Source organism: Orbicella faveolata, unplaced genomic scaffold (genome assembly GCF_042242905.1).
Source record: "Orbicella faveolata isolate gen_17 unplaced genomic scaffold, um_ofav_v1 contig_24, whole genome shotgun sequence".
Classification (NCBI taxonomy): Eukaryota; Metazoa; Cnidaria; class Anthozoa; order Scleractinia; family Merulinidae; genus Orbicella; species Orbicella faveolata.
In genome coordinates this window covers 28,028,760-28,041,731 of record NW_028301552.1, presented here as the reverse complement: position 1 = coordinate 28,041,731, position 12,972 = coordinate 28,028,760, and the positions used below count along the sequence as shown (strand labels likewise).

General features: G+C 40.9%; 1 protein-coding gene across 1 annotated transcript; it reads right to left on the bottom strand.

Annotated features, from left to right (window-relative positions):
- Positions 1 to 3,132: 3,132 nt before the first annotated feature.
- LOC110065432 (beta-1 adrenergic receptor-like) lies at positions 3,133 to 11,583 on the bottom strand. The gene is made up of 2 exons (XM_020772567.2): positions 11,451 to 11,583; positions 3,133 to 5,120 (listed from the first exon to the last, which is right to left on the bottom strand). Exon 2 carries the CDS (start codon positions 5,093 to 5,095, stop codon positions 4,175 to 4,177), a length of 921 nt encoding a protein of 306 aa, XP_020628226.2. The 5' UTR covers positions 5,096 to 5,120; positions 11,451 to 11,583; the 3' UTR covers positions 3,133 to 4,174.
- Between the last annotated feature and the right edge of the window lie 1,389 nt (positions 11,584 to 12,972).

Genomic DNA, 12,972 nt, shown 5'->3' with positions numbered 1-12,972 from the left:
CCATCGCTTCGTAAAAACGGGTCCATGCCTCGTCCATCATATAGATCGCCTCATCGTAGGTCACGTCAGGTTTTATCGGCACGTGGTTTTGCAGACCAATCTCTCTAAGGGCCATAGTGACGCTCAAAAACTCAGAGTGAAGAGCGAACGAGGTCGATCCGCTTTATGAAGTAACCCATAAACCAATCACAACTCAAGTAGAAGTCACGTGGTCTGAGTAGACCCGGGGGATAGGGGGTATCCCCCCAACCACGCCCCCCGGTCGTAGACTGGACGCTATCCTACCGTGCGTATAAAACGAGCGAGTCTGTCCGTTCACTTTCACTCTAAGTCATTCAACTTGTATGTGCGCCCATTATAGAAGACTGTGGACCGTCACGTTGCTGTGGCTTCTCAACGTACCAAGTTAGTATGGAAGTGTTAGAGCGTTGTAATACTGAGTTAAACACCTTGAGAATGCGAGTGAGTGAGTGGATGAAGGACGAAGAAGAGACCCCTTTGTACGGTGACCTTGAAAACCTTTTAGGTTTCATCGGGGTGGCTCTGGACGCAATAGATCTTTTGTTCCTCGAAGAGAGGTTGGGGGTCGCCGACGGGGACGACATAAATGATCTAGTGATTCATGTAGACTGGGTCCGAAACGTCTACCAACAATTATTATGAAATTTTTTCAGACATGGAACACGACCATTGTTATGTATGCAAGCAAACGAGACCGTGCTGCCGCAGACCGATACTAGAATTGAGTAAAAATGGGACCCACGACAAATTAATAGAACCCGTCAAGGGACAGTTGAGAGAAGCCTGGGGACTTGGGTGCGTCTGGAAAACCTGTTGCGGAGCCATCTATGGCATGTATCCCAATTACGAGACCTCGCGTTACGAAGCCATCTTTCTTGGAAACCATGTCAAAGAAGCCCTGTCACGTGTCAATCATGTCAAATCGTTCTTGTAATAAGGGCGCAGGTCACTAGGATCTTGCACACGTCCCACTATGTAAAAATTAAGTTGTGTACAATAAAAAATGTTGTTGTTGTTCCATTTTTCAGACTCATGTCATTCGCTAACCCAAAACCAAGTCCTAAAGAGGTAAGCGCTTCGATGGTCTCATGGTTAAAAATGAGTCGTGGCCTTAAAAAATTTTTATTTTTTTTCATAGAGACCCCTGGCATGTAAAATCAAATTAGATGAACCACACCCAGACGAAGATGTCATGCTCCTCTTCCTAGCCCAACATTTTCCCTACCCGTGGTACCTGAGAAAAGACCTCTCCGACATATGGCCCTTCGGACGCGTGTTCGAATCCTCCTCTGGCCTTCACGGAGAATTTATCGCCCCCCAGACCATGATGTTATCCCTCGTGCACCTGGGAACCCATGACGTGCAAGCCCTAGAAATGATGAAAAATATCACGCAGCAAACCCTGTATATTCTCTCGTTAAAGGATCTTTATTAGTTAATAAATGTTTTTTCACTCTGTGGGTTGTCGTGGTGAAATTTCATTAACAAATGCTTGGTACGCTAACTCTTCTCTATTGGCACAATCGCCCTTCCACTCCTTCCATCCAGCCAAAAATCCATCCGGCAACTTCTCCAAACACACAGGGTCTTTAAACGATCTTGTCTGGTCAGCAAGCATCTTATCAGACAGGATTCTCCGGAACCTCATCACCTCATCCGCCAGCTTCGTCACTTCTTTATTCAGGATGACATCCATGGCGTCAGAAACAGCGTTCTTCATTATCCTTCCAAGAATACCCTCATGAATGGTATCCAGCACTTTCGATGCAAAGTCTGCGTCGTGCTGCAACACCTCTTCAGCAACTTTCTCCTCCTTCGCCTTGCTATCCTCTGATGGCAGCTTCATTCTTGTCGATACACAAAAACAATACTCACTCGATACTCACGCAAACCCCTTTTATCACACCCGCACGAACCTCGATTTCAGGCATTGGCTAGCGCCCTATTTGGACATGCACGTGATAACCTCGATTTCATGTTACACCTTATCTGCGCATGCGCGAACTGTGTGACGTCACGGGCGCCATGTTTTGCTACCAAAGCGCCATCTTGGATTTTCAAATTTAAAAGAATGTATGGGAAAATCTTGGTCACGTGGTACAATCCCTGCACGCTGATTGGTTACGGCCCCTATTAACGTGCATTACTACTGTTACTCTCGCCGTAAAATTTGAGTCAATTTCAGTCTAGTTTACCTCTGATCGTTTCTTTATTTGAGAGAATTTCTGTGGAATACACTTAACGAATTTCCTCGCTTTCTGCTATTCAGTTTACCGTAGAAAATTCTGATTTAAGTGATTTTAATAGCAACGACTGACAGAAATTTCATACCACAAAAACAAATTTTAGAGAACTTAACTGGTGAAATAAGTGCAACTAACATAAAGTGGTTCGAAAAAAAAAATGTTCTTTAATACATATTTCTTTGTCTATACTCTCTGAGCTGAGTTACTCGCTCGTTGCAAAGATTTTTTACAAATCGCTAGCAGACGGCGCGCAAGCCGATTCAATGACAAAGTTGCGTAAACAAACCCATATGCAATCTGTAAAACCAATTTACTGCAGGGAAAAAATGATAAACATGCTATTTGCCGGCTAAGGGTCGGTCCGTACAGTGAAAAAATGTGACCTCGGGCTTGAAAATGCCACCTTCGGCCCACGGCCTCGGGCAGCATTTTCAAGACCTCGATCACAGTTTTTCACTATACGGACCTCCCAGCCGGCAAATAACATATAGATATTTTCGCGCCAAATGGAGATTATTGTGTTTATTATCCTTGAAATATTTTTCGGAACACGCGCGGTTTTGAAAATTGGGGAATATCACTCGGATACTACCCTGTTTTAGTTGGGGAGTATTCAGTCAAGTGACGCGTTTAAACCAATCGCACGATACCGAAGAAAAGAAAGATGACTCTATTCGAATAAGAAAATGGTCTTAGAATGGAAAATGTCATAGTAGATAAAATTAAAAACATAAGTTTGAATTTCTTCCCTTTTGCGGTCTGGAGTCTGAATAGGATTAAATACCGTTTATCAGGATCACAACGTTTTGCAAAAAGTGGCTAAAATATATCACTAACTAGCCATCCAGTCAATCATGACACAATGTTTGAGTGTAAATTTTAATCAGCATGTACAATAAGTATGATATAATCCTTCGTGACATACCTTTAAGACATACAACAACGACAAGTGTCTACTACATGTAACACTAGGACAAATACACTGCTGCTAAGCTAAGAATGAGCGGTGATATAATCATTACAAATCTAGCTCACACAAACACGCGATCGGCTCGGATATGATTAACTGCGTATTATACTGCAGTTGGTTCAAACCCAATACTGTACATAAAGTAATATATCAAACACGAAAGACCGAGTTTGACCGCATTTCCAATCAACGAGAAAAGAGTTGAAAATACGACGCGTAGGGGAGTATTTTTGACGACCTTCGAGGCGTTTGGAAATGTGGTCCAACAGCGCCTTGAGTGTTTGATATATCTTCTCAATCGAAACTAAAACTAAGGAGAAATGGAGAATTAAAATGGTAAAAATCTATATTAATTAAGATATTCGTATATCGAGACACCGCCACGATCATGATTTTCTTTGTTTAAACGTAATGATTTATTAATGAGTCTGAGAGAGCTTACAACACGTCGAGTTGAATTAAATATCGATCCGAAATAACACGATTTCAAATATCCGAAATTTTGACATTATGATGTTGACTTGACATGGCATGACATGACGTGACATTACGTGGCAGGTTTAGCTTCAACTTTGATTTTAGTTTTATCGTTTTATTTACAGTTTTTTTTTTTAAATACCATATGATTTCACTAAGCTATATAAGGGGGTAAGAGCTATATACTAAATAAATAATGTGCTCATTCCTCCACAATTCACTGAGCATCTTTATCTTGGTGTTCCTGAAACATTTCAGCTCATATATTTCGTAAAGGTAGAAGGTGCTCGGTCATCATTTCAATGGTGTCTTCGCCAAAATACAGCGAAATCGCCGCGATAGTGTCCTCATGAAAATCTTAATCAACTTTTTAATTGCGACCTGTGTGCTAATCTGCTTTCCAACAACCCGGCATGAACAGCTAAATCTTCAGACATTGTCGTTCCGTTATACGTTCTGATCAGGAGTAACCGAAGTTTTCCAAAGTCAGTGCACCTGAAAAGTAAGTAAGCTTGATATTTTTTCGACTATCAGCCAAGGGATAAAGCTCACGATGCGCAGCACGACCGCATTTGCATCTGAAAAATGTTTCTGAGACGGCTTCTCTGTAATCTGGTATTCTGAGACAGTAAATGATAAAGTTGATAAAAGAATTACTGAAATGAAGCAGCTTAATTACCACCAAGACCACATAAGGGATTTCCTTCGTACATGGCGAACACAAATGGAACACACTGACCAATACTTCAAATGGCAGCCACGTCAAAACAAATGTTCCCGTTATCAAGAACAATGTCTTCGACAGCCTAGCCTCTCTCCCCATCGTTCCGACTCCATCTTGTACTCGACAAGCTTGCTTCCTCCATATGACGCAGTAAGCGGTGCAAGTTATCAACAAAGGAGTTGATAAGCTGATAATGATAACAATTACGAAAGAGCGAATTGTTATGACGAATGAACCAAGTAACACTCTGCCTGTAGTCGGAATAAGCGACAGGATCCATGGTGTTACTATGGCAACGGTGTAGTCGCGCGAGGAAAGTGTTCGGTGCTGAAGTGGTCGAGCAATAGCGTTAAGTCTTTCAAGAGAGATCACAGCCAGAGTGAAAATGGAACAAAAGCCTGTAAACATATCAACACAATCAAGTACTAGTGTTGACACTAGTCTGTCCTCAGGGATGACAGTTATCATGAAAATAGGAATTGCGAATATTCCAACCAGAAGATCAGCTATTGCCAAATCGATTAACAGGTAATGACAACGTTTGCGAAGCTTTTGCTTGCGAAGAACTGCAATTGACAGGGAGTTACTAATGATGATTATGACAGCTGTCACTGCAAAACACACACTCCAGAACAGGTTCCAGCTGTTGAAAATCATCGGGAGAGCACAATTAGACAGCTACCTGCAACAAAGAATGACAGCAGGCGTTTATCGTCTAGGATTTAACATTGAGAACAAATAGCATCTGAAATAGAACCCTACATGCTTGTTAATTTTGATTCTTAGCGTAGCAAACACCAACTTAGCCTGGACAATGAAGTGGAAGTACAGACTCCTTTGACAAAGTTATGACGGAATTCGCCATCAATAAGAGGACACACGCACAAAAAGGTGGCGTCCTGTTGTAAATTTTCTTTAAAGTAAAGGAGAACCAAACTGGTCAAACTCTTCTGGGGAAGGTAAAAGGTAAAGTCTGCTTCAAGCCAGTGCCGTCGAAGCGTATCCCGAATTCCCTGGCCTATTAAGTGAGTCGGAATACCGACCACTCGAATGGGATGCTGGTCCATCGCAACCCCCTTCCCAGCATTTAGTTAATTGTTGCCTATACAACAAGCTGGCGAGACAATTAGCGACGCAGATAGCCAGGCTTGATCGACCAGGGTCACCAGACACGGCCACTACGCAAGAATTCTGTCGGGAGAAAATACTCGGCTAGCTGAAGAATCTGGATTTCTTTACCAAAAATAATTCGGACATAACCGTCATAAGCTTCAGATAACGTAGAAAAACTCGAAACGTAATTGCTGAAACGAAGTGTTTATAATAAACCTTTATTCTATTTCATTTTATGTGAGCTCAGCACCACTTACATCAACTTCGAGCACAGATAATATATAAATTTAGACAAGCCTAAAAGCGGAGCTCCTGAGCTGGATTGTCAAAGCCCGATTAAGCTTACCCAGGGTAAGCGAAAATTTAATTTGAGTTTTGTAACTTTACGGTGTGGTTTTCCCTTTATTTTGTTTGGCCTTCTGTTTTGAGTTTGAATAATCTCAAGGTCCTCAGAATACTCAAAACAAAAGCAGCGCAAAACATTTGTATACAAGAAAAAATTATACTTCGGTTAACTTTTATAATCCTGGGTTAACGTTAACCGGTTTCCGAATAACCCGGCCCTGTTTACAACAAGTTGACCTGACATGAGCCCGGGATCCAATAAAAAAAAAACCAGCACTTGGTTAGCGGTCAACTTCAAAAAGCACGTGACCTCGATAAGCTCTAAACTTGAGCCCGCGATATGGTAAAGTGATACTGGTCAGCAGATACCTTGTTTTGACAGGTGTCAATTGACCATAACGCGGATTTCCAATATCAAAGAGGGGCGCTAGAAACCGAGAGTGCATGTCGCTGTCAACCTATTAGCTGGAGTATGGCCGCCATCTTGCGCGACTCCGTCGTTGTCGCCGTCGTACGCGCCCACAAGCGATAGCGTTAGCCATGATAACCATGAGAAAATCAGTTCATGAGTTTCCTTTTCTTTCCTATATGGGTTTATAAAATAACTGAGATACTACGCACGCTCTCATTGATCAATAGAGTTGCTAAACCTATGTTCTATTGTACCGGTAAACCACGGTTCCCGATCTATAGCAACTCCAGGCGGGAACTAGAGAACTCCGAGCTCTCGCGATAACAAATGTAATTAACAGTTTTCCCTTTTACTGCCTGAGATATCAATAACACGAATATCTTTTCATTCAACATATACATCGAAATTCATGAGGAGCCTTACCCTCTAAAAAAATTCTTTCCAGGAGGTCTTTTAATCTTGTACACGACTTATCATCGCACGCCAGGAAATGTAACATAAAACAGGACCCCATACATGCTTTTATTTGTCACGCAGTTTTGCCTTTGCGAACATGCTTGAAGCCAGTGATTCGTTTGTCGCATCTTTGTTATAGTACTCTCCTTGCTAAACCGCCAGAATAGCTCATTGTGGGGCTTAAAAGAGATGGTTATAATTTTATGACATTTTTCTTCTGTGGAAACATTGCCAACACCGTCGCGTCAAGGGAAGCCGGTTTGTACCAAAATAATTATGACAATTATGGCGAAAACAGCCAGTAGAAATCTACTGTGGTAACATATGTATGAATGCCGAACAAGACTGAAATCAGTAATTACTAGATCATTAGTCTTAATTTTGGCATAGCGAAATAGGGATACATGGCGCACGGCACTTTCGATTGATGAACATGACTTCGAGTATATTCTGTTTTTGTTTGAGCCACATTCTTATGTTAGAATGATGTCAAGATTTCGCAGTTTACCTTGCAATATTTTTCTAGCTATATAGCTAGTATAGACGAGTCCGAATCCTTAAAGCCAGGTCTTGGAATAAATGACGTTTTCTTGGGTTAAGACAACGAGGCATGCATTTCGTGTTTTTTTGTCTCGATGATCATTGTTCATGTCGGACTAAATTATTTTTGGCGGGAAATTTCCGCGCGGCATTGCCATCAATCCTCCGATCTACAATGCCATGCAACAAGGAAAAGACTGCAGTGGTAAGTTGCACTGAAATTATTAAATGTGCTGATATCAGAGAGCTTTCATATTTTCGTACGTTCCTAGCCTAAACCAGAGAAGAGAGTTCTGTGAGAACGGTTGTCATATGTCGCAATGAAGCAAATTATCTGATTGACTTTGCGCTAAATACATACTTAACTCGGCTTAACTTGTTCCGTCTTGCTTGGGTAGTCAGTTCTTTATTGAGCTATTGTTATCTGTCGAGCAGAATATTAACCTCGCGCGCTAGCTTATTCTGTCTTACTTGGGTAGTCAGTTCTTATTGAGCTGTTGTTATCTGTCAAGCAGAATATTAACCTCGCGCGCTAGCTTATTCTGTCTTACTTGGGTAGTCAGTTCTTATTGAGCTGTTGTTATCTGTCGAGCAGAATTTTTACCTGCCGCGCTAGCTCATTCTGTATTGCTTGGGTAGTCACTTCTTCTTCAGCTGTTGTTAACTGTCGAGCAGAATATTAACCTCGTGCGCTAGCTTATTCTGTCCTACTTGGGTAGTCAGTTCTCACTGAGCTGTTGTTATCTGTCGAGCAGAATATTAACCTCGCGCGCTAGCTTATTCTGTCTTACTTGGGTAGCCAGTTCTTATTGAGCTGTTGTTATCTGTCGGGCAGAATATTAACCTCGCGCTTTAGCTAATTCCGTCTTACTTGGCTAGTCAGTTCTTGATTGAACTGTTGTTATCTGTCGAGCAGAATGATAATGCTAACCTTTTCTGCTTTATTTATTTCACCTGCTTGCACCCTAGCATTTCTTGCCTTGTTTGAGAGGTCCGTATTTTGAGTTGTTTCTATATTTTGAGAAAGGAATCATCTTCGTGCTTAACATAACATCTGCCTCTTTTTTTCTTTTTCCATAGGGAAGCTGGTCTGCTAGCGGTATTTGTTCCGCAAACACGAAAGTTTGGAGTCTTACCTCATTCTTATATGTTAACTTGAGATTTCAGGACATTTAATAAATATTATTACGGCCATTTCATGAAACGTGACAATGTACAAAGCTGCGGACCACATGAGAAAAATAATGCTGCTGGACGGGCTTTGTAACTAAATTAGTGTCATTATGTGTTACCGCAAATGTGACAAATAACACCTCGATCGTACAAAACTTGCGAACTTCGATCTTCAGTTAGGTTAATAATAAGCCATGGGTGGATTCAACACACCCATGGCTTATTATTAACCTAATTTGCATAGATTTTTTTCGTGGGCAAAGCTCCTCATGGCAAGGAGAAACTGGACCAGAGGCTGGTCGTAATATAAAGCTTTTTATTTTTTTCCACGGCAAAACTTTTACGCCGACTCCAGTTACGCTTGAGATTAAGACTAAGGAAGTTTTAAACACTTATTTCGGTGCTCTCCGCGGTCTGTGGAGGACGAAGTCAGCTAGGCTTTACTGATCAATTTGGGTTGTCAAAAAATTAGGGAAAAGATTTCTTTCTATCAGAAATTTTGAGTTTAAGCTCAGTGCATTCATAACACGATAAATGAATTTGATTTCGATAAGCTTAGCCTTCAAGCAATAGTTTTCATTTAGCAAAACACAGAGAGAAACATGGACTTCATAGCCTTCAGCATAATTAAATAAATTCTGAATAAATTACGGAAGCAGCGTTTCTGTTACTGACCTTTATTCCATTCGCAAAACTTTGAAAAGTTATCGTTAAACACGTACTGCGTTGAATCGCTTCGCCAAGCACATGAAGTTTGGACTGCCTGCACACTTTTCGTACAGCCTTTTACTTTCGTGATGACCGATTCCACCTACGAATCCCTGCATTTCCCCGTCAGAATAATTTTGAGTTAATTAATATGCTTTTTGCCTTTCACCGATAACCCTTTCCTTTCCTTTCTTAAAACTTTTTCAGTGTGAAATGTTTTCGTCGCTTTGCTCTGCGGATTTCAAGTCCGGCGCGGAGTCTGTGCTTTCATTCTTTCAGTCGCTGTGATTGGTTTGCCGCGTCATTTCATGAATTTAATGAGAATAAGCAACTTGCTCACGAAAGTACAATAAGTTTTCCTCTCACTGACAGACTCTTTCCATAGTTATTTCATAAAAGCAACAGACCACTCTTTCCATGAGTTTACTGACGAAATAAACCACTTGGGGTGTTGGGAGAACACTCGAAAAGCTTGTAAATTACTCGCCTCGTGATTTACAAGCTTTTCTCGTGTTCTCCCAACATCCCGCGTGGTTTATTGCGCCAGTAAACCAATAGAAAGAGTGCCGGGTCTATTGCTTAAATGGGGCGGTTCTTGCTTTAAAGAACTTGACACTTAGATTAGTATACTTCACAGATGAATGTCATAAGTTGAACGGGTCGTACATCATCCGTTGTTCAACCAAATTTACTTTCATCGCCTGACTTATTTAACTATGACATTCAGCCTGCATGCACGAAGTATATTCCCCGTTTTGCAGTTGGTCTCCTATTTCGGGAAATGACAATACTGAACACGCACTCAATAGTTTGGGAACATTTTCAAGATCTGCATCCTTTGACGTCATCTATTTGTCTGTACTAGCTCTAAATACGACTGTTATTGGCAACCAAAAACAGCCAGTGAACAGGCGAGACATTTGTCAGATATCGTAAAAAAAACGAGAGCTCCGTTCAGAGAAACTGAATTGCAACTTGTCAGTTGCATCTTATATAACACTTGGGATTAAGAAGGCAGACGTTGCTGTCAAGTTCAAAACTGAAATTTGATGTTATTTTCTCCTAACGATACAAAATATACCTTATGGAAATTAGGAAAATACTTTTAGATGCTAATTGAGTTTTGCTGTAGTTTTACCTAATTCTACAGCTTTGCTGAACTATTTTAGCTGTGGACTCGCTCATAAGCATATACTTGTCACTTGATAATCCAAATTTGCATCCCTTATATAACTCTTGCAATTAAGAAGGCAGCACGGTTCCTGTCAAAATAAGTCTGTGAAATTAAAAATCGTTGTTTTATTGTCACCTAAAAAATGACAAAAACAGAAAACTAATATCTTATTTTAAAAAATCTCAGAATGATTTGAAAACGCTAATGAAACTGGGAAGTTGTACGTTCGCTAAATGGGTGTTAAATACAGTTAGGAGCATTTTCCCGCTTTAATTTCTAAGCGCAATTTCGAAACCCGTGCAATAAGGAAAAATACAAATTTTCATCAGGAGGCGCTTTAAGCCGGAGGTTTCTAAATGTTTATTGTTAATGTAGTCATTTCCTGCCCACAGTGTGTGTGTATAGGGCAGCTGTTTTTACAAGTTAGAAGCGAACTAACATTCATTTGAAAATCCGATTTCCCATTTTGTTTTTCGCCATTAGCGGTCTCGTGCGTTCTCCGCCATAAAGTGGACTCAATAAATTTTGAATTTATACCACTAAGAACAGAATGCCTCTTTGGTCGCTTAATTACCCATATATATTCACAAGGTTTAATAATTTAAGTTGAGAATTTTGAGTTCCATTAAAGATGCGCAAACAACCGGAAAGGTAATCTTGAGGCATATCTTGAGGAAAATAAAGTACATAAAATTATTCACCTACGTGTATCATGGTTCTTCTCCGGACATTTTCCAGCGTGATCTAAAGCACCCTTTTCCGTAGGCTATATGTGAAAACGAGAAGCGCTGTGCAAAGCTACTGAACGTCAACATACAGATGAAGATGGGTGTTTTATTTTCTTTCCAACCCGGCTGTCACAGCGTTTTAAAGAAAATAAATGAACACATGCATAACAAGTTAGGTTGTGCTAAATCACAATATTGGTAAAACAGTATTGATATACTTTTTATTTGAAAAAGGGCGGCGTATCTTTCATTTAGTTTTCACCCATTCTGCACCGACAAAGTGTCTGAGGTTGCCGTCACTAGTTAGTCCATGACCATGACGTTATGGAAGGTACCTCATGTCCTTTTTAAAATTAAACATACCTTTAATTTACTTTTGGGCGCTCTCAGCGGTAGAAAAACGTTAACTTGAGGTCTGGTCTTGCAATAAAGTAGCAGCTATGGGAGGCAGTCGCTTCACGCGTCCAGTATTTAAGACAGGCTATTTCTCACCCGCTCCCCCCCCCCCCCCCCCCAAAAAAGGTATCTTCTCATTTATGCAAATTTGGAACCCAATTCCCGGCAGGTGTTTTCGACTGAGGAATGTCTGGGCTCGGACTTCTGAGAAATTTGATTACCGCCTCTCTTCCTAGTCCATTTCTGGTGTGAATATTTCAAGATTCAAACTGCTACTCGATTCAAGCATGATTGTCTAGACTCTACGAGGAGTCCAGAAAGTCTGACTTTGCGCTACAGGTACTTGAAACTGGAAAACATCCCTAATTTGCTTAAAAAAAATGCGTAAAATCTAAAGACCGAGTAAAGAGTTTTTCGTCTTTACCACTCTAGAGTCTATAGAGCACACTAAAAGCCTGACTTTGGGCCTCATAATTTTTGTTTGCTTAATGTTTTGAATTGAGAGAGTATTAACAACAGCAACAGGCAACGAAACAAGGGACAAGGTATGCGCAGAAACAAGTTCGTTAACCAATGAAAGCGAAAACCACAAGAAAAAAGTTCTCTTACACACGTAAAAGTGCCGGATTTGGGTCGTCATATACTGGACCTGCTGTATGCACTTTGATCGAGTTGAAGGAGTCAGAAACTGTGCAGGCGGCATGGATAAACACTTATACTTCTGTTAATTAACATTTTATCCCGGGTTAGCCCGGCCTTTGAAGAATCCGGCCCCGTTTACAACAAGTTAACCTGACATGAGCCCGTAATCCAATCGAAAACCAGCACTTTGTAAGCAGCCAACTTTAAAAAACACGTGACCTCAATGAGCTATAAAATTGAGCCCACGATATGTTCACGTGATACTGCTCAGTCAATACCTTGTGTTGACAGGTGTCAATTGATCATATTATGGATGTCCAATATCAAATATGTACGCTGTAAACTAAGACTGCATGCCGCGCTCGACCTCGACCTACTAGCTGGAGTATGCCCGGCATGTTATGGAACGTCGGTTTTCGCGGGGCGCCCGCGCCCGCGATCCATGCCGCTAGCCACGTTGACAATGAAAAAAGAGTTGCATGGTTTTCTACTTCTATGCATGCGTGTAGTTCAGTTACTATAGTTATGGGGCTCCGCTTTGCGGCCATACTGGCCGCCGGAGCTCTGCTACTAAAGGTATCTTGAATTTCAGGGCTGAGAGAATTTAATAAGTTAGGGTCTTGAAAACCAAGTGAAAATTTCCTTACATTCAATCCTACAGTAGGGCAAAAGGAAGTAATTCTTGGTTATAATATTATACCTTTATGCGTCAACACGAAAGAAAATGCAGAGGATATAAGAGCTAATAGCTGGGGTTTGTCCCTCATTCTTGGTTGCTCTCATCATTTGCTCTCATAAAGCATGCGCTGTTTAAATCAATAAGAGCGCTTGTTATTTTGACACTTTA